General features: G+C 40.7%; 1 protein-coding gene across 1 annotated transcript in view; it reads left to right on the top strand.

Moving 5' to 3' along the window:
- Positions 1–21,303, top strand: part of MTUS1 (microtubule associated scaffold protein 1) — a 289,384-nt gene that overhangs the window by 29,230 nt on the left and 238,851 nt on the right. The window contains exon 2 of the mRNA XM_089669556.1: positions 18,391–20,613. Coding sequence (XP_089525682.1) covers positions 18,532–20,613 — 2,082 coding nt within the window. The 5' untranslated portion in view covers positions 18,391–18,531. The remainder of the gene's footprint in view (positions 1–18,390; positions 20,614–21,303) is intronic.

The following is a 21,303-nucleotide window of genomic DNA, read 5'->3' as shown; positions in this document are numbered from 1 at the left end:
TAGGGTGAAATGAATTGATCTTTATTAAACACAGCTCAGTATATACAGCTTCACCCCCACCCGGCAGCCTGGCACCGGGCTTTCCCCACCCGCAACAAAACCCTACAACACAACAATACAGTATGAACTCTATAGAAGTGAAAGACTACAATGTCACATTTCCCTAAACAAACCGTGTCGAATGTCTGCCTATTTAACAGCTGCTAAACATATACAGCTTTACAAAGGGGAGAAAACTGAAACCGAAAGGGCAAAATGTTATCACAAATGGACGGTTCGTCACACAGCTTACCAATTTTTTTTTTTATGGTGATTGCATTAGTTTACTTTTTAGGCTTTTTACAGACCAAGCTGTCCAGGCAAAGCAGCAGTTGGAGGGTTGAGACAAACCATTCAACAATGATGTATTTTTACATTTTGTGCAAAACTGTTATCCGGAAAGGAAAAAAGGTTTGCTGTAACTACCTAAAAAATTGTAAGCTGGAGTCCAGTTTATATGTTTTTTTTGTCAGTCAAGTCCATTTAAATCTGCTAGTCTAAAGCTGGCCATAGAATTGTTTTTTTTTTTTTTTGGGCTGAACATAGTCCTGCTTTCTAGATTGACAGCACATTCTTACATGGCTCACTCAGAGGGTGTGTGTGTTTTTTTTTTTTTTTTTTTTTTTTTTGCATCATTCTTTCTGCATTATACGTCTCCCAGATAAAATGTGTTCTAATTAAATTGGAACTGCACTACATCTGTGCACCACAAACCAAAAATGCTATATAAATAATTTTGTCAAATTCAAAGCAAACTCCCCCATCCATCTCTGCTTTATTTAGCTAAGAAATCATTTTGAAAAACGCCCCTGACATTTCAGGCAGTGTCCGTCTTGAGTAAGGGCAGATAATTAATGTATCATTACTTCCTGGAATTTATCTTCCCTTAGCTCAGGCATAGGCTGAGCTGAGAAACATCCCTCCTGTCCTGAAGACTATTGGGATGTATGCCATCGTTTGCCTAGGCATGGAAACCTGTAAGTAAATGAAGAAATGTGAAGGAAAAAAAAAAGTTTAAAACCAGTAAATATAATATTCCTTCCTGTGTATTTACTAATGCTAGCGCATAAGGATTAAAGATAGTCCATGTTGATTGAGAAAGTGAAGTTCCGCTTTAAATAGTGATTTTGTTTTTTTAACTGCACCCTCGATCACTAGTATTCCAGGAAAGTGTAGAACTGAGCATGGATGGGTGCGAAGTTGTTTTTCAGAATGTTTTAATGATAAATATTCCAATACATTTTTTTTTATATAAATATTTATGATAAATATTGCAATACTTTTTTTAATACTTTTTGACTTTCTACTGTGTACATTTCCCCATGTTGAATACTAGCATTCACCTAACATACTGTTCAAACAAAGCATCTACTACTTTAGCAGTGGCTTTGGGTATTGGATATCATCTGATGTGCTGTCTGTTTTGCTTTTGGGTAGTTTTTATCCACATCTTCCACAAATCACTTTACTGGTAATCCCTGTGGCTGCTGCAAGTGTATTACATACTGCAGTGTTTACCACAACAGCACACAGATGCTTTAACTGCTGTAGTTCATTGTACACATGAGGCCATACAGCAGAAATTGTAGGCATACTGCTCATGCTCAGGAGACACAGCTGCCCATAGTAATGAATGGCTGTACATGGGTATATATGCTGTTCTTCTTTAAACATGTATATGGGTGTAAATATCTGGATGTGGCTTGTGTGTGTGGCCAGGGATTTGCTTCTGTACATGTGTTTTATGCAAGATGTATACCTGCTTTCAGCCATTCATTACTATGGTGGGGGATATGTTCAACATATGTAAATCCATCAGTGGTTCATATAGTGAACTCTGTGTAGAGTTATTCACCTTGAGATCATCACAGAGGACAAGGGGGCACTCTTTACATCTGGAGGAAAAGAAATTTAATCTCCAACACAGGTTTCTTCACAGTGAGAGCTGTGAAAATGTGGAATAGACTCCCTCAAGAGTTGGTTCTGGCCAACTCAGTGGATTGCTTTAAATAAGCCCTGGATTCTTTCCTAGATACACAGAATATAACTGGATACTAACATTTATAGGTAAAGTTGATCCAGGGAATATCTGATTGCCTCTAGGGGGATCAGGAAGGAATTTCTTTCCCAGCAGGAGCAAATTGGATCATGCTTTGCTGAGGGTTTTTTTTGCCTTCCTCTGGATCAACTGTGGGTATAGGATTTTAACTTTTTTTTTTTATTTAAATGGTTGAACTGGATGGACTTTTGTCTTTTTTCAGCCAGACTAACTATGTATGTGTCACCCGGGCACAGAAATATTACCACATTTTACGCTGTACAGCCTCATGTGCTTGTGTGCATGAAGCCTACAAATTGCTAGCAGTGACCTTGGTTAACTTGCATCGACCTTGCTTAGACAGAGAATGGCACATTGGGAAATAATGCTGATCCACAGTACCAGCTCTCTGATATCCATTACTAAGCTGTCACTTAGGCGGTATGATTTCATTTTTGGTCAGTTTGTTGCAGGCAGTGGAAGAATCACTGAAATTCAGTTTCTCTCGGATCATTAATAGTAGTCGTTGCCTGAAACATTGCAGAAATTCAACCGCTACCAAGGAAATGGCAAGGTGAAGATTAAATGTTATCCAGGAAATGTTTAATGTTTCAGGTGATGTGTAGCCAGCAGTTGAATTGCCTATCTGACATGAATTTAATGCTGGCATGTAGCAATTGCGGGAGCGGAGAGATGATTTTGTACAATAACTTACCACTTCTTACTCCCTTTTCAGATCCCCATCCTGGAGCATGTATAGGTTCTGTGATATGTGATATATATATATATATAATATTTTTTTTTTTTTTTTTTTTTTTGAAGACCTCTTTAGGTCTGACACCTAGTGACAGGGTATGGTAGTACAAACAGCCAGATTTAAGGCTTTGGTTCAAATTGTTAGGCATACTAAAGGATGTCCAGAAGTCAGTGTTATGCCAACCTTATATTGTCGTCTTAACGCTCCATTGTTGCTTGAAGAACTTACTATATAGAGCAAAACGGTACTGCTTTGCCTATGACCATCACCGAGTGGATTTCACTATTAGCTGGTAATGGCTATTTTTGGTTTCAACTGTTTGCCACTGAGCAAATGGTGGCACTGTTGATTGTGCTCCTATTTAAATGGCAGTGTACCCCAGAGTTGGATGGGTCATAACACTGAAGGTTAAAAATCATGAGTATATGTACAGATCTGTACTTGTTTTGCATGTTTTGTTCTCGAGATGCATTAAGTTGCTATAGAGAGGTTATTGCTCTGTAATAGGATTAGTAAGGATTAACAAGTTTTTTTACGTTCCTAAGCATTTTTCTTTTTCCCTTCCCAGGGCCTGATGCTTGATCACCTCAGTAGTGGTTCACTGTCTTCTGTAAGTTCAACTCTTTGTAAATGTCTGATTTTGGTACGGAATCTCTGCACAAAACTCTTTTAAAACAGTTTCTTTATAAAACTTTGAAATACCAGACTGTCATATCACTTTCAGTCCTGTCGCTGGTGACAACTTGCAAGTGACAAGATCAATATAAAAGAACAGGGACAACACCCATGGAGTTTCTCCCTTGCAGGCTGCATCAGGGAGGCGTTGTTTCTCTTACTGCAGATTCTGCAGCATTTCCACAGACGAGGGAGCAATGCAGTAAAAACAAGTAGTTGCTGTGTAATCACTAGCGGGACATAGGCCTTCCCACATGGAAGAAAAATAATTTTAACCACTTGCCTACTGGGCACTTATACCCCCTTCCTGTCCAGGCCAATTTTCAGCTTTCAGTGCTGTCGCACTTTGAATGACAATTGCGCGGTCATGCAACATTGTACCCATATATGAATTTTTTATCATTTTTTTGAGACAGAGCTTTCTTTTGGTGTTATTTAATCACCTCTGGGTTTTTTATTTTTTCGCTAAACAAACCAAAAACAACTGAAAATGTTATAAGTTTTTTTTTTTCTTAGTTTTTGTTCTAAAATTTTGTAAATAAAGTGATTTTTCAACTTCACTGATATGCGCTAATGAGACTGCACTGGTAGGTGGCACTGATGGGCACTGGTAGGTGGCACTGATGGGCCTTGACAGGCATCACTGATGGGCATTGAAAGGCAGCACTCATATATGGCACTGTTAGGCGGCACTGACTGGCACTGATATGTGGCACTGAAAGGCAGCTCAGATGAGCACTGATATGTGGCATTGATGTGCACTGACAGCTGGCATTGATGGACACTTGACAGGTGGCACTGCTGGGGCTACACTGATCATCAGGGCACACTGATGATCAGTGCCCTGATGATTAGTGTACATGTCCCCTCCGAGGAATGCCGATTACCTGCTCTCCTCTCCTCTTGAGCTGTCAGCGTGACATCTCATGAGGAAATGCCAATAACCAGCATTTCCCTATTTACATGAGATCAGCTGTTATTGGACACAGCTGATCACATGACCAAGCCGACATCTTCAGCTCTTTCCATTGATCGGTGATCCGCTGTGTTCGAGGGACAGAGTGCACCGCCGATTGCCGCGCTACGCACTCCCGGAGCCGCGTATGCGTGGTTAGAATGGGAAGACGTCATATGACGTCCTCCCAGAATGAGAGAACCACCTTGCGCCCATCATTTCCTTATATGGTGGTTAAATATATTTAAAAAAATATTCTTCCCAAATATATTGACATATATTTGAAATACTACAATTTTGGATGTATTCAATATATTTCAATATCTATCTCTCGCTCTCTCGCTCTATATATTGTGGGAACTTGCTTCAAAGTGGTAGAGCTTTTAAACGCACCCAGCAACTCGCTTGCTTTTTTTAAGGCCTTTTTTAGCCCACTTTTATTTAAATGAAAGTTCAAAACAGAAGTTTCCCACACAGGGGTATCGATCATCCACAAAACAACGGTTCAGCCTCCTGGCTTATACTCAGCTTGCTGTCTGTCTCCTGCAGACTTGTTCAAGAATTATGGCTCGTGCACACTGCTGGCCACTAGCACACAGCTAGTCTCTAGCAGCCCCTTGCTGCTTTTGGCTTCCACCTCTCCTAGGTGGAGCCCACCTGACTTACAGTCTTCCAGATGGAGCCCTCCTGACTCCTGTCTGCCGGGGTGGAGCCCTCCTGACTCCTGTCTGCCGGGGTGGAGCCCTCCTGACTCCTGTCTGCCGGGGTGGAGCCCTCCTGACTCCTGTCTGCCGGGGTGGAGCCCTCCTGACTCCTGTCTGCCGGGGTGGAGCCCTCCTGACTCCTGTCTGCCGGGGTGGAGCCCTCCTGACTCCTGTCTGCCGGGGTGGAGCCCTCCTGACTCCTGTCTGCCGGGGTGGAGCCCTCCTGACTCCTGTCTGCCGGGGTGGAGCCCTCCTGACTCCTGTCTGCCGGGGTGGAGCCCTCCTGACTCCTGTCTGCCGGGGTGGAGCCCTCCTGACTCCTGTCTGCCGGGGTGGAGCCCTCCTGACTCCTGTCTGCCGGGGTGGAGCCCTCCTGACTCCTGTCTGCCGGGGTGGAGCCCTCCTGACTCCTGTCTGCCGGGGTGGAGCCCTCCTGACTCCTGTCTGCCGGGGTGGAGCCCTCCTGACTCCTGTCTGCCGGGGTGGAGCCCAGAGCCCTGGTCCTGACTCTATCTAAAGGCCTGCACACACCTGTGCAATCAGTCTCCTGGCCTATTCAAACACCTGGTCCCAGGATTGGAGATTTCATCCCTCCCAAATCGCTTCGAAATCTCCAGGCTCCAGATCCCAAAATGGACCTTACAAACAAAGGAGGAAAGTGAAAAGCCACTTTCCTCCATATCAAACCTTTACCCTGGAGCCCCTCAACCTGCCTTGTTGAGAATCCAGGGTGACAGATCGCCACACTGTCACAATATATATATATATATATATATATATATATATATATATATATATATATATATATATATATCTATATCTGTATATATATCTACTGTATGTTGAAATGCGTTTTTATATATTACAAAATATTTTTAAAAATATATATTTTTTTAACATCTAAAAAAAAGTAATTTTAACATGTTTTTACATATATTTGTAAATGTATTCCACAAAGGTAGCTTAAAATGTCTTTTTAAAGACCTACAGTATATTTGAAAATGTATTTTTAAAAATTTTCAGATTTTGTAATATATAAAAAAAGCATTTCAACATACTGTGTGTGTGTATATTTGGAAAGAATATTTTTAAAATATATTTTTTCTTCCTTGTGGATTAAAGCAGAACTCCAGGTTTCCGTGAACTTTAAATGGTTCATTTGAACCAGGCTTGGTCCAAATGAACGATTTACTTCACAGATGCAGTGCCTGAGTGCGCTCTATAAACTGTATGTAACCTCGCCTACAGAACTGTTCCTGCAGCGGGACAGGAACTTCCCTTCCCACTCCCAAATAAAATCTTGTTGGGCTAAGTGCTGCTACAAAGCTTCCTCTGTCTGATATGGAGACAGTGACATCTTCTGCCCGCTTCTCTGTCTTAGCCTATCGGAGATTCATTCATAAAATACAAAGCTCCCATACCTTCTTTTGGGAGGACACCCACCACAAGTAGTTCCTGCCCATTTAAATGAAAGAACCTGTAATGTGGCCTTATCTCCATCTCCTTCTCTTGTATAGTTAGAATAGTCTACTTATACTGATCAGGTAGAACCGTTTGAATGAATTGTTCAGTTGGTCTCTTAATTACCTTCATTGTCTCCTGCCTTAATACAGTCCTGATGCTTTTTCTGGGCTTGGAGAGCAGAGTCCACATGCTCATGACTGTGCATAAGGAAAGCAGTGTTTAACAGATAAGTAATTAAAGGCTTTTTTTAATTACATTAGCGTTTTGTCACCTCAGCAGCTTAAAGAGGGCATCTAGCACTGAGCTCAGGACATAAGTAGAGGCTTACAGCTGGGCTCAGGAGCAGAAGTCTTGACCTTAAAGGGAAGAATATAGATTATAGGATGAATAATTATCTCTGTCCAGAGTTCTTTGAAACAATACTGCGCATAAAAACTCACAGCAACACATTGGAAATGCATGTGAATTTATCATACATTGTTATGCTCTTTGCGTTGGTTTTTTGCAAATTGGTGTGCGTTTTCATGTCATCTATTGTCATGACAGATCCCTGGAAGGATCAAAATATGAAAAGTTTTCTTTATATTTTTGTTTTCAGTTGCTTTGCATTTATATGCATTGAGGTGCATTGCATTAAAATGCTGATTTGTTACATTTTAATGCAACTCGCCTGAACCCAAGGTTGTTGTATGAAAGAGGCACATAGAAAACCATTTTCTATGTGCTAATGCAATTACCTCTTTTCCATTGTGGAAAATCACAGGTCATTGCATATAGTGTGAATGAGCCCTAATACTAGGAAATTAGTTACATAAAGTTTGTCTGAAATTGTTCCAAGTGTAAAGGCACATTCATACAGGTGCTCAGCCCTGTGCAGCAGCCAGAGATGTCTGTTTACTTTGTTTTTCAGCATTCAGCCATGTGCAGGCAGCCCATAGAAAGGGAATAGGAGCACATTGGCACCATGGACCTCATGCACAGTAGAGTTTGAGAGGCGTGCAGTGACAGGTGCACAGATATTGAATGCACAGGCTCTGCGTCCAGGTGTGTGCACCTGTACCTGTCAAAAATGGCTGTGCCAAGTCCGTAAAGCCAATGTGCTCCCATTTATATTCTATGGGCTGCCTGGATGCGCAACATCCTGAAAAAGACAAACCTCTCTGACCACTGCAGAGGGCTGAGCACCCTTATGAATGAGCAGCTAGGGGTGAAACTCTTGGTCACATTTTATGTCCTGAAAAAGAAATTCTGCCAGTCTAAAGTTAGATCCTCGTCTTCTTCAACAGGTAATTGCACAAGCAAGAGTTTAGTTCTGGCTTTATGTATGAAAGCCTAGAGGGAATCTGGGGCTGGGATTAATCCAGGAAAGGAAAGCAACTCAGATCTTCTATTACTTCTGTTCATCCCAGCAAGGCTAAGAATATTGCTTTAACATTTGAGTAGTGGAAATTCTGATTACATATGCTCATTCATGGCTTGTTGATGATTTTTCCTTTTTTCCTTTCATTTCAAACTTTGAAGAAATCCGTATAAGCAATCTTACTTTATTATGGAGTTACAATGACAGGGGAAAATGTGGGCACTGAAATACTGAAGAATTTTTATAAAAGGACTCTCCATGACTAGCTATGAATTTGTGCACATAGAGCTCCTTAGTAAATTCTAGTACTTGCATGTATTACAGACTAGGATGTGTTTCCTTTTATACACTCACTGGCCACTTTATGTACAACTGTTCAATTGCTTGGTAACACAAATTGCTAATCAGCTGGCAGGAACTCAATGCATTTAGGCATCTAGATGTGGTGAAGACAACTTGCTAAAGTTCAGAGTATCAGAATGGGGAATAAAGGGGATTTAAGTGACTTTGAACGTGGGATAGTTGTTGGTGCCAGATGAGCTGGTCTGAGTATTTCAAAAACTGCTGATCTCCTAGGATTTTCACGCACAACTATATCTAGGGTTTTCAGAGAATGGACAGAAAAAGAGAAAATATCCAGTAAGTGGCAGTTTTGTGGACAAAAATGCATTGTTGATGTCAGAGGAGAATGGGCAGACTGGTTTAAGATGATAGAAAGGACACAGTAACTCAAATAACCACTCGTTTGCAGCCAAGGTGTGCAGAATACAGTCTCTGAACGCACAACACATCAAAATCTTTAAGCAGATGGGGTACAGCAGCAGAAGACCACACCGGGTGCCACTCCTGTCAGCTAAGAACACTATACAGCAGTTACAATTTACACAGGCTCACCTTAATAGAAGATTGGAAAAATGTTCCCTGGTCTGAGGAGTCTCGATTTCAGCTGCAACTTTCAGACAGTTGGGTCACAATTTGGCTTCAACACAAGGCATGATGGATTCATGCTTTCATGTTATCAATGGTTCATGAATATGCAGCTGACAATCTGCAGCAACTACGTGATGCAATCATGTTAATATGGAACAAAATCAGAGGAATGTTTCCAACACCTTGTTGAATCTATGCCACAAAGAAGGCAATTCTGAAGGCAAAAGGGGGTTCAACCTGGTACTAGGAAGGTGTACCTAATAAAGTGGCTGGTGAGTATAGTGGAGTGGTTTGTTGGTCACTGGTTCTAGTAAATGCTAAATAGCAGCACGTGACAGGCTACATGTGATAAGTAGAGAACATGCAAGCATGTCTTCTTTCAGCATTTGACACGTTAGCCAGCATTGAAGAGTATATGGAACACTCCCTGTCCATCATAGACTGCACACAATCTAATGTACCTGCAACACTCCTACATGCCATCTAGTGTTTAGTTGCTCACAGACCTGTCAACCTAGCAGTTTGTTGGTTTAAAGTAGTGTATGTCAACCCCGGGTTCTGAAAGTACGGGACCCTGTTTGTTCTAGATCATTGTCTTTAGTTGGCATAGTGCGGGCAGACTGGCCAGCCACCAGCAACATAACCAATGACTCTAGTGCCAGGACACACAGCATTATGTATTGCTCTGGTCATCTTGACCAGCTTGCCCACACCTTGGCAATGGATGACTCTGAGCCAGGGCATGCAGGGCCGCCCCCAGCATTCAGGGGAAGACAGAAGTCCACCTCCTCCTCCTTCTGCCCTCTGCTGTGCTGCTGATGCCAAAAGGTAGGGATCTACACAAAACAAGTCATAAACACAGATAGTGTCCTTGGTGGTAGTGGAACCCTCTTCAGGCTTTCTCAATAATTCAAACGCGTTAACAGTCGCGCACACTTTTTTTTTTTTCTTTGTATTTTGTACACTTCCAATATATTGAGTTCTAGATACTGGGTACTTTTACTTTGGATTAGTGTACTCTTCTTTTATATTGCACTATGGACTAAGCTAAATTCTGTCCCTTATTGTATTAGTGCGCTCAGGTTTCCAATGCCATAAGATTATCTTTGTCAATTGGGAAATGTCAATAGTACACAAAAAATAACTAAAAATAGAAAATTCCCACATGCCTTCAGAAATATATATTTTTCCCATCCTTGTTTGTAAGAGCCAGATGAACAGGAAATTGTTTTTAGTCAGCTTTGAGCACTGTTCTTTTGAGATAACTACTTTTATATGAGCAATAAAAGCTTTTGTATTTGAATCCTTATATGCTTTTACATTGACAAACCCCATCTTAGATCCAGAAACCAAAAACGAATTTGCAGCTTACCAGTTCTTGGATGTGATGGCTGCTTTTATTTTTAATTTGTTTTAATTTTTTAGAATGTTCTTTCTCTTTCCTCTTTAATCTCGTGATCCAACCAGTATGTTCTTTTTCAACTTCCTTTAAGTGTGCCTTACCTGCTCTTCAATAACTACACATGTGAAGTGATATGTCTTTTATCAGTAATTATCTCTCCTCTATCAATAAATGCTGATTTGAATAAAAAAGTGTTAACTGATGAATCAAATTCGAACTCCAGTTAAGTCTATCTAAGGGTACTTGCACATGGTACTGATGTTTGAACATCCGTATTTCTGGCTAAAAATGTTCTTGCATTTATTTTGCACTTTATTTGCGTGCATTTGTGCAGAATAAGTTCTAGCTCCTTAAATGCAATTCTGAGGTCTTCAAATTAAGGCTTCACCCACACAGCCATTTACAAGATCTGAATGCAGCTGCATTGTTTTCAATTGAGACATTCACACAAGTGCGTAAACATGCACTGCCTTAAGGTCTGAAACACAAACCACAAAATGCAGCATCTGTGAACTTGCGGGGGAGTTTGGACAATTTTACCCAAGTATATAATGATCGTTACGCACTTATGTGCTAGAACAAAAATTGTAATAAGAAAATTCAAGTAGAACTATAGGAAAATCTTTTTTTTTTTTTTTTTTTTCATTTTGGATAGAGCAAGGGAAGGTTATTTTCCCGTCTTTTTTTTTTTTTTTTGTCATATGTGTCCCATTAGGGAGATCTCCCTTCACTTCCTGTCCCATAGCGAAACAGGAAGTGCAATGAATTCCCTGCAAATTAAGGAACTAGTGTCTCAATTGGAAGATTTCCCCTCTATTACTTTTCTGGGAAGAGCCCAAATTTTGGGTTTTTCTTTTACTTTCAATGATAATGATAAAATGACAAATAGTGAAGGTGATTCTCCCTAACTGGGGCACAGACCGCAATAAAAACCGTAAAATGTTCTAATCCCTCTCCACTCTATCCAAGACTAAAAAAAAGAAAGTTTTGCCTTTTTTAGTTGAGCTTTAAACTTTCAGATCTATAGGCAGTTGTAGTCTACATGCAGGCACATTGAAAACAATGGTCTGCATTTACAACCATATAAAAAATTGTCTGCATGCCTAAAACATTTACATTTAGACATCTATGTTCAAGTGGCCTAAATCTGCTAGTCCATCAAACATAAAGACTGACAGTACTGCTGTTCAAAGTTGTCTCCATTGCTCACCCATAGCGGGAAGCCACCCTAAGACCGGAGGTGTTACTGCGTGGATCATCAGGTGGAAATAAATGATTGGTAGGCTGCAATGAATTAAGAGATGTATGAGAATAAAAAATGTACTGCGGTTGTCCCCTGCTGATTGTACACTGAGAACTGAGTGATCAAAAAACGCTAAAAGGCTGAGCCTGCCCCCTGTCATGCAACTGGGCAGAGCCCAACATTGTTGTCAGGATCCCTGCAGAGCCTGGACCTGCTCTGAGATGTCAGCTGACGGCGGACTAAGTACTCTCCTGTGATCCATGAGTATAGCCCAAAAAGCTTTGACCATACTTCTCCTTATTAAATTTTTTTTTTTGCGTTTGATAACAGTATACAGTATATACACAGTACCAAAAAAAAAAGAAGCAGTGATGCCTTAATACAGTGCTCAGCATAAATGAGTACACCCCAACAGAGTTGTCAGAAAACCTTTATCTTCCTTTCTGAATCTACACTTTCTATGGGACACTATACTACAAAATACTCCCACAATTATTGATTGCAAACAAGATTTGTTAATTTAAACACACAAACTGTTTTTCCCAACAAATGTATTCAAAGCCTTGTTGCAAAAATGAATACACCCCAATGAAAGTTTTAGGAGAAAAGTTAAATTTTAGACAAAATTGTAATTAACAAGAATACAACTACGGGGGAGTCTAATCATTCATGAAACAGGTGTCTAGCAGACCATTTATTATGAAGTAACGCTCTTTTATAAAGAAAACTCCTTCCCATTTCATGCTGTCAACAATGGCACCACATGGAAGAGAAATGTCACAAGGCCTGAGAGAGAAAATAATTTCTTTACACAAGAAAGGTGAAGGCTACAAGAAGATCAGAAAAATTTTACTTAGTCAAAATACTGTAACAAAAGTGATACAAAAATTTAACAAAGATGGAACTGCAACCATCTCACAGAGACATCCAGGCCATCCACGGAAGTTCATGCCTCAACAGGAGCGTCTTTTAATGAGAAGGGTTGAAAAAAAATTGCTGTGCAAGTTCACTACAGTTAGCTAAAGAAGTAGAAAGCCAAACTGGGGTGATTGTTTCCCGAGACACAATACGACGTACACCGCAGAGGAATGGCATGCATGAGTGTCGTCCACAAGGGAAGCCTCTCCTAAAGCCCACCTAGAATTTGCCAGGGCCCATGCAGAAAAAGACTACTGGGACTCTACTCTGGAGTGATGAGACCAAGATACAGTATCTCCCAGAAGTGAGTACGCCCCTCAAATTTTTGTAAATATTTTATTCTATCTTTTCATGTGACAACATTGAAGAAATTACACTTTGGTACAATGTAAAGTAGTGAGTGTACAGCTTGTACAACAGTGCAAATTTGCTGTCCCCTAAAAATAACACCACTTACAGCTATTAATGTCTAAACCGCTGGCAACAAGAGTGAGTACACCCCTAAGCGAAAATGTCCAAATTGGACCCAAAGTGTCAATATTTTGTGTGGCCACCATTATTTTCCAGCACTGCCTTAACCCTCATGGCCATGGAGTTCACCAGAGCTTCACAGGTTGCCACTGGAGTCCTCTTCCACTCCTCCATGACGACATCACAGATCTGGTGGATGTTAGAGACCTTGCGCTCTTCCACCTTCCATTTGGGGACGCCCCACAGATGCTCAATAGGGTTTAGGTCTGGAGACTTGCTTGACCAGTCCATCACCTTTACCCTCAGCTTCTTTAGCAAGGCAGTGGTCATCTTGGAGGTGTGTTCTGGGGTCGTTATCATTTTGGAATACTGCCCTGCGGCCCAGTCTCCGAAGGGAGGGGATCATGCTCTGCTTCAGTATGTCACAGTACATGTTGGCATTCATGGTTCCCTCAATGAACTGAAGCTCCCCAGAACCAGCAGCACTCGTGCAGCTCCAGACCATGACACTCCCACTACCATGCTTGACTGTAGGCAGGACACTTGTCTTTGTACTCTTCACACACGCTTGGCACCGTCTAAACCAAACAAGTTTTATCTTGGTCTTATCAGACCACAGGACATGGTTCCAGTAATCCATGTCCTTAGTCTGCTTTTCTTAAGAAATAATGGTAGTGCAAGTGCGTCACATGTTTTGTTGTGGTTCTGGAATTGCAGGCAGAATCGCACTATTCTGCCCATAATTCCAGTACACGAAAGTGTGAATGGAGGCTTAAATAACCGATTGTGATACATTAAGTCAGAGATTCCTGGACACTTCTGCACATGTATATTGTATGGTACAGTAAGTTTACTTTGCTTGGAGTGAGATCTGTGGTGTACGCAGTTATTAGTAAAGGAGTACACAGGCTAATTTTTTAGTAGTTCATGATTCATCACTCGTGACTTTAACTTGATTGAAGTTCCCTTGTAGATGTTGCATTAACAGTCTGTTACCTCTTCGTGACTCCAAAATGCCTTTCGTGCATGTCCACATAAAAATGGATTGGCAGCACACCTAAATGCACATCGTAACGCACGGCATGTTTGTATAACTACAACGCATGAGTATGGCTTGACTCAAAAACTTACCACTCGTGTTACAATTTGTACAATTTCCTTTCGATCTATCAGTAATTATGTTTTATATTAGAAATATCTTGCGAGCCAGAAAATGAACAAAAACTCCTTATTAATACACTCTAATGCTGGATCGCAAACCTCTAGCACATAACTACCAATGTGATAAACCGCAAAAAATAAATCTATAGTGTTGCGCTCCCAATCCTTAAATCAATATTTTGTTATTTGAATATGATCTCTATAATAAAGATCACAATAATTAAGAATGATGTGTGTAAATAAACATAAATACTAATATTCTTAAACTTTGAATTGATACAAATAAATAATGTGCATGAAAAATGAACAATGACAATAAATCACTAAAAAATATTTAAATAAAAATAAAAAAATAAAATATAAAGATAAAAATAAAATAAAATAAAAATAATGTCCCAAAAAGTGACTTTGTGCTGGAAAATCTTCAATCTAAAATAATTGTAAATCGGTGACTGCTTGTGAATCCTCCCTCCAGTGAAGATGTGCGCTCACCTCATGAGAAGCCTGCAATTAGGCTATAAAAGCTTGCGGTTCACCTCCTTTGGAACCTGCTAGTTTAGAACTCCTGCTTGAAGATAGGATGAATCTCCTCTCCAGAGGGTGCAACTCCTCTATACTTTCATCTCCATGCGATTCTCCACATATAAAAAAGATCTCGACATGGTGCTTTATCTTTTATATAAGTATGCCTTTTATTTGCTTATGATATGGCACTCACATATAAAGTGTGCGGATAGTGGTAGCACAAATGCAATCCCAAACTGCCGCTGATTGTCGGAGCTGTGTACTCGTGGTCCGGCAAACAAACTGACTCCCTCCGAGTGACGTTGCAGTCCCACCCCTACGCGTTACGCCACTGGTCACGTGGCTTCATCAGGGGGATTTGATTGGAATCAAATCAAATCAAATCCCCCTGATGAAGCCACGTGACCAGTGGCGTAACGCGTAGGGGTGGGACTGCAACGTCACTCGGAGGGAGTCAGTTTGTTTGCCGGACCACGAGTACACAGCTCCGACAATCAGCGGCAGTTTGGGATTGCATTTGTGCTACCACTATCCGCACACTTTATATGTGAGTGCCATATCATAAGCAAATAAAAGGCATACTTATATAAAAGATAAAGCACCATGTCGAGATCTTTTTTATATGTGGAGAATCGCATGGAGATGAAAGTATAGAGGAGTTGCACCCTCTGGAGAGGAGATTCATCCTATCTTCAAGCAGGAGTTCTAAACTAGCAGGTTCCAAAGGAGGTGAACCGCAAGCTTTTATAGCCTAATTGCAGGCTTCTCATGAGGTGAGCGCACATCTTCACTGGAGGGAGGATTCACAAGCAGTCACCGATTTACAATTATTTTAGATTGAAGATTTTCCAGCACAAAGTCACTTTTTGGGACATTATTTTTATTTTATTTTATTTTTATCTTTATATTTTATTTTTTTATTTTTATTTAAATATTTTTTAGTGATTTATTGTCATTGTTCATTTTTCATGCACATTATTTATTTGTATCAATTCAAAGTTTAAGAATATTAGTATTTATGTTTATTTACACACATCATTCTTAATTATTGTGATCTTTATTATAGAGATCATATTCAAATAACAAAATATTGATTTAAGGATTGGGAGCGCAACACTATAGATTTATTTTTTGAAGTAATTATGTTTTGCAAGGTAATGCCTTGATTGAATATAAATTAACTGGTTAGATTTGGCAGGTCCTCATATATAATATGCAAATTAAAAATAAATAAGTTATACAGCGCTGCTAAATAATAGCTACAAAAATGAGTGACATGACTGAATAAAACGTCCATAATGAGTCCATATATGTAAAATCAATCAATTGGTAATAAAGATTCTTCCATAATTCATGTGTTTTCTTCTTGTGCTGATATCCCAAACACCATCAAGTAAATTAGTGCACATAACATATAGTGCCACCTCCGTACTCGCAGAACTCACCTCAGAGCACATGGAAATGCGCTTTGATATCAAATGGGCAAAAGGATTCTTCACTTTTTCAATCCACAGCCATGTGATAGTAAACAAACACCTTTGAGCTTGCAATAGATTGTCAAACCAGAGCCAGGGATCGGTCCCTTTTAAGGGTAATGGAGGGCACACATTCATGTCTGCCCAGAGCCAAGCTCCTTACGCATTACATCACTCCCACATGACTTCATCAGAGGGATCCCTCTGATGAAAGTATTTTCTTGTCTAGCCCACCTTCATTTATCTGCCCTGGTACCTGTTTCCGAGGATGCACTACCCCGGGAAGTGTCCTACACACATGGTGGACATGCCCTATGCGCTCTTGGTTCTAGTCAAAGGTCCTTAAATGCCTGCTTTCATTATTAACTTGCCCCTTCTCAAGATATGTATGGCAAGTCCTGCTCCACCTGATACCCCTGGCCTTTCAAAACACCAATTCAAACTGGCTACATATGTATTATTGGTGGCTAAACAAACCATAACAAAAGCCTGGAAACAGTTCATATCCTTTACGGAAGTCAATCGTCACCTAGACTTTTTCCTGGTTAATGAAACTCTCTAGCATTCTTTCAGATACCCATGAGAGATTCCTTAAAACTTGGACTCCATGGATCCCACATGCCCATCCTTCCATACCGATACATCATTTTACTTCGCTATAATTTTGGAGGCCCCATAATCCAGACTGATGTTTTTCTCTTGTTTTTGACATGTTCATTACATTGACACCATTTACAGGTATGTTTTTATCTGTGCATGACTGCCATTGACTGTTACTGTTCATTGTTGAATCTTTGCTTGTACATATGATGGCGGTTGCATTTGCATCTTCTAAAATCAAAACTATTCTATAAAACTTTATTGAAAGTAAAGTATCCTTTTCTTTTTGTATTGCTTCCTTTGTGTGAAATTCCTGTTATTCCTGCCAGTCCCTCTGCTTTCCTATTAAAAACTGACCATACTAGTCATGAGAACATAGCGTGGTCAGTTTTCTGGCTTTGCTGGGAGTTGGTCCAGTAATCAGGCTTGTGCTGAAAAGCCACATCCCTCCCTGCCTAGCCATTCACTGGGAATACCAGTGTGTTGCTGTTTCACCTCCCCTAGCCCCTGTATGCAGCTGGGAACAGGGGGTATGTGATAACTTTAACGTATTGAAAAAGTTTTTTTGTTTTTTTAATATATATGCATTTACAAATGTTTTGCCTTTCATTTCTATTTTAAACTGAATGGGTTGTGTTACAAGATGAGGATTTAAATTTGGGGGCTTAATTAGTTTTTTTCTTTTTCACCTGGTGATCCAACCACTAACACTTTCTGTCTTATGGTGTCTACACCCTGGATGGAGGAGCTATAGACACCTTTTGGACAGCAGTATTCTCCTTCTGGGGAGGACATAACTAACAAATTAACATCAAAGCTAACCCTGTTACTGTGCAGTTGCATCAACAGTTTGATTTTTCATTTTGAGATAAAGGTTTTTGAATAAAAGCTGACTATTGTAAACCACCCCAGTCAGTAAGATAGGATGGTTGGGGGCCTAAAAAATTAAACCTACAGCAGCCATCCTATCTAATGACTCCTTCACATGGGCTCTGAGACACGTAATACCTGAATGGGTTGTGTTTATGCTCTTTGAGCTGCCAGGTCCTGCATGCAGGCAGCCCATATATGTTTATGGGAATGTGGCCTCTGCAAGGACACAGTTGATGATCCTAAATGGACAGGCATGTGGGTGCCAGCAAGTGGCACTAAACCCTCATCGTCTGCACTGGGGCTGTGCACCTGCATGCCTGTTATTGTTCTCAAGCAGTTGTTTATATGCAGCCCCTGTATTCCAATACACTTGATGGGTTTCCAGCAAGTAATACCTGGCAGCTCAAGGCTCTCATGTACGTAGCAGTCTATGCAGAATTCTGAGCACAGGCTATGGGCAAGCTAAAGAGAGTCCACAACAACCTGGACTCTCGTAAAAAGGTTGGATGTTCTTGGGTGTCATTCAAATATTAATTGGTTTTTCGGGAACCAAGTAAGGTGGATGCATGGAATAGGGCTGCAGAGTGGGCATTAAAAACTTTGTTTATCCCACAAAAGGGCACAAAAACCCAAAGATATCGAACTTGATCATTTCTATCAGGGGTGCATCGGTACTGATGATTTTTGTCAGTGCTGGTGTACTTTTCTAAAGTCTTACAAATTCTGGGCTAGGTTATGTACAATGTGGTCAAAAATTTTTTTTTGTGTACAATTCATAGTATTCTTTTCTTCATTTACAGATGTCATTTCCCGATGTCCTGATGAAAACATAACTGCAATAATTACTATCTGATGACTCTGCCCTGCATGGATCAGCTCCTTAGCATCTCAATAAGACAAAAATGTCCTGACTGAGGTGTATAAAGCTGTAAAGCAGCAGGATGAATTTACAAAATCTGGCGGAATCCCCCAAGAATGAATATGGCTCCCCATTACTTTTTGACAACAGCAATGGAAATGAGGAGCAAAAGGCAAATTGTTCTGAATGTGAATGGAACATGAACTCTCATGATTCAGCATGGAGCAAATATCAGCCAGGTGGTGATTGTGTTCCCCAAGGGCCTAATGGACTGGAACTTGAGAATACAATAGACTATTTGCATAACAAAACTGATGAAGATGTTTCAGCAGTCAAAAGTCCTAACTGTATTGGTAATATAGAGTTAGAAGAGACTATAGACTATGTTAATAAGCAGGCGCAGAGCGTTTTACCCCCAAGGACCCATATTTGTTCCCATCCTGAAGTTTCCTCCTATTGCAGTCATTTTCAATATATGCACAACCTCCAGAATGTTGAACAGCCTATGCCTTACTTAAAGCACTCATCTGACACCTATTACAATAAACCTGAGCAGCTGAGGACTTATCCATGCACTGTAAATCAAAGCGATGATGCCTATGGGAATCTCGCATCTGAGCTGGTGGATATGGATTCAATCTGTAAGCACAAAGACATGGCGACAACCCTGAGTTTGTTCTCTTTGTCATGTGACACAAGCAGTGAAATGCGTATGAGGAAAAATAGCTTGGTTTCAAGTGGCTCTGAAAAGCCAATGAGTACCTCTTTATTAGAAAGCTCTGCATTACCGAATACTTCCACTGAGGTTTTCTCAACATCCGTAAAATGGGTGAATAATGTACAGGATTGCTGCCAGTCCGATGAGCAATCCAATAAAGACTTGAATTATTTTGAAGTGCCTCCACACATCCCTAAAGATACCAAAGAAAGGGTGCTACTCAATAAAGGGCCTGAATCTGAAAACCAGGTATCTGCCATTCATAGGGATGTTATTACATGCAGTACACCAGAAGAGGACGCTGAAAAGGTTCTTGAAAATCTTGGTGACTTTGGTACAGCCATGAAAATTAAGGATGATAGCAACAAAAATAGTGTTGGGTATCTCCCTGTGACGGGTCAAGAAGCCATTATTCAAGTTTTACATTCAAAAGATAATGACCTTGAAGCCAAAGATATGAATGGTGCTCTTGATGAGGACACTAGTTCTTCCCCATGTAAAACACAATCGTGTAGTTTAGAATCAAAAGACCTGTTGAATATCTTATCTGGGCTTAACTGTGAAGACACATTTTTAGTAGCTAGTTCCAGTTCACACACAGATGACAAGGCTTATACTTCCACTCCTTTGCCAGAGTCCAAGAATATGACTTTTGCTTTACCAGCGTTAGACGATTTGGGGCAAATCGAGATGCTGAAGAAACCTGAGAATGTCAAGGAGCCCATGAAAGCGAATGGTCTAGAAACTAAAATTGGTCCTGGCACTGTTACAGCAAAACAAGTTGGTAGAAGGCTTCCCGCTATGACAACTGTTAAAACCAAGAAACCTGAGGTGGTCAGCTTTCCCAAACCAAACTTCAAGAATGTGAAGGCAAAAGTTCTGTCCAGACCTGCGTTATTGGGAAGGGATTGCTCCATGCCTGTCTCCAAGGTGTCTCCTAGGTCTCCACAGTCTGCATCTAATGCATCCTCACCAGTGGCGTCTCCTAGAGCCGTATGCTCTACTGTCAGACTTGTGAAAAAGAAATCTGCTCTCGATCAGGACTCGAAAGCAGAGGCAGCTATTGCTAAACTTCACAAACAACCAATTAATAAGCAGCTCTTCCCCAGCCAACATGCACATGCCCCAACCCATACAAAAAATGCTTCAGGTAAAGTTCCCAGAACGGCTGTCTTAAAGCAGACTCAGGATGAGAACGAGAGAGCAAGTTCTTCAAATTCTACACGCTCTTCTAGCTCGGCTGCTGCCTTAACCTGCACGGCCAGCTCCAAAGTGACAGAAAACAAAGCAGACAAGGCGAAGCCCACTTCTAAGCCTGCTGCTGTGAATGGTGTACATATGGGGCCGGACACAATTAATCAGAATGGCATTGCTGGTGGTGTCTATGAGAAATCTGAACCCCACAAGGAAGGCTTCACTTCGGCTGACATATTTGCCAGTGTGGAGGTAAGTGTCATGTTACTTTTCTTCTGTCATTAAAGCTTGTTTATGTATACTTGGCATATGAAAAAGGTTTGTCATGCATACAGATCTTTTGCCCCACGTGTTTTTATGTCATGTACTTTTTCCCTTCTAGAAGATTTCTAGCTATGTGTATATCTTTACATTTCAGTATTCACCAATTGCTGCAATTGTAGGTATACCCCCTGTTATATAACTGATGTCTGTGCTTATTATAGAACATTGTTCGGTTGATGTTTGCATTTGCACATACGGATCTCGTTGCTGTGCAGTAGTGGGCCCCTGTGCTGCACTCATGTAAACTTCCCTGATGACTGTAAGGATCAGATTTCAGACTGTCACTGCCAAAACCACAAATTTTGCTGTAGTAGCCAAATAAATTCCAGATCGAGCAGCCCCAGCTCTGCGTTTGTTTTTCTTCTTACTTTCCCTTTATATGTGCATTTGCCAATCTACAAATACATATATAGGGCTCATACACTTGTCCATTTAGGGCTGTACACTGCCCAGGTCGCCTGTTTCTGCGACTGGTACAGTCAGGCAGCCATCAGCTGCCAATAGAGCCTGTACAGATCAATGACAGGCTGACACTGTCTGCAGCTGTTTACATGCAGTCGTACAGGGTGTAGTTACCTGCGATTAGAACGCTTTCTGCATCCAGTAACACATGTGGAC

The sequence above is a fragment of the Staurois parvus genome, unplaced genomic scaffold (assembly GCF_062004578.1).
Source record: "Staurois parvus isolate SC_StPar_1 unplaced genomic scaffold, SC_StPar_1.0 ptg000080l, whole genome shotgun sequence".
NCBI lineage: Eukaryota > Metazoa > Chordata > Amphibia > Anura > Ranidae > Staurois > Staurois parvus.
Note: the sequence above shows the minus strand (reverse complement) of the source record. Positions and strands in the feature narration are given on the sequence as shown.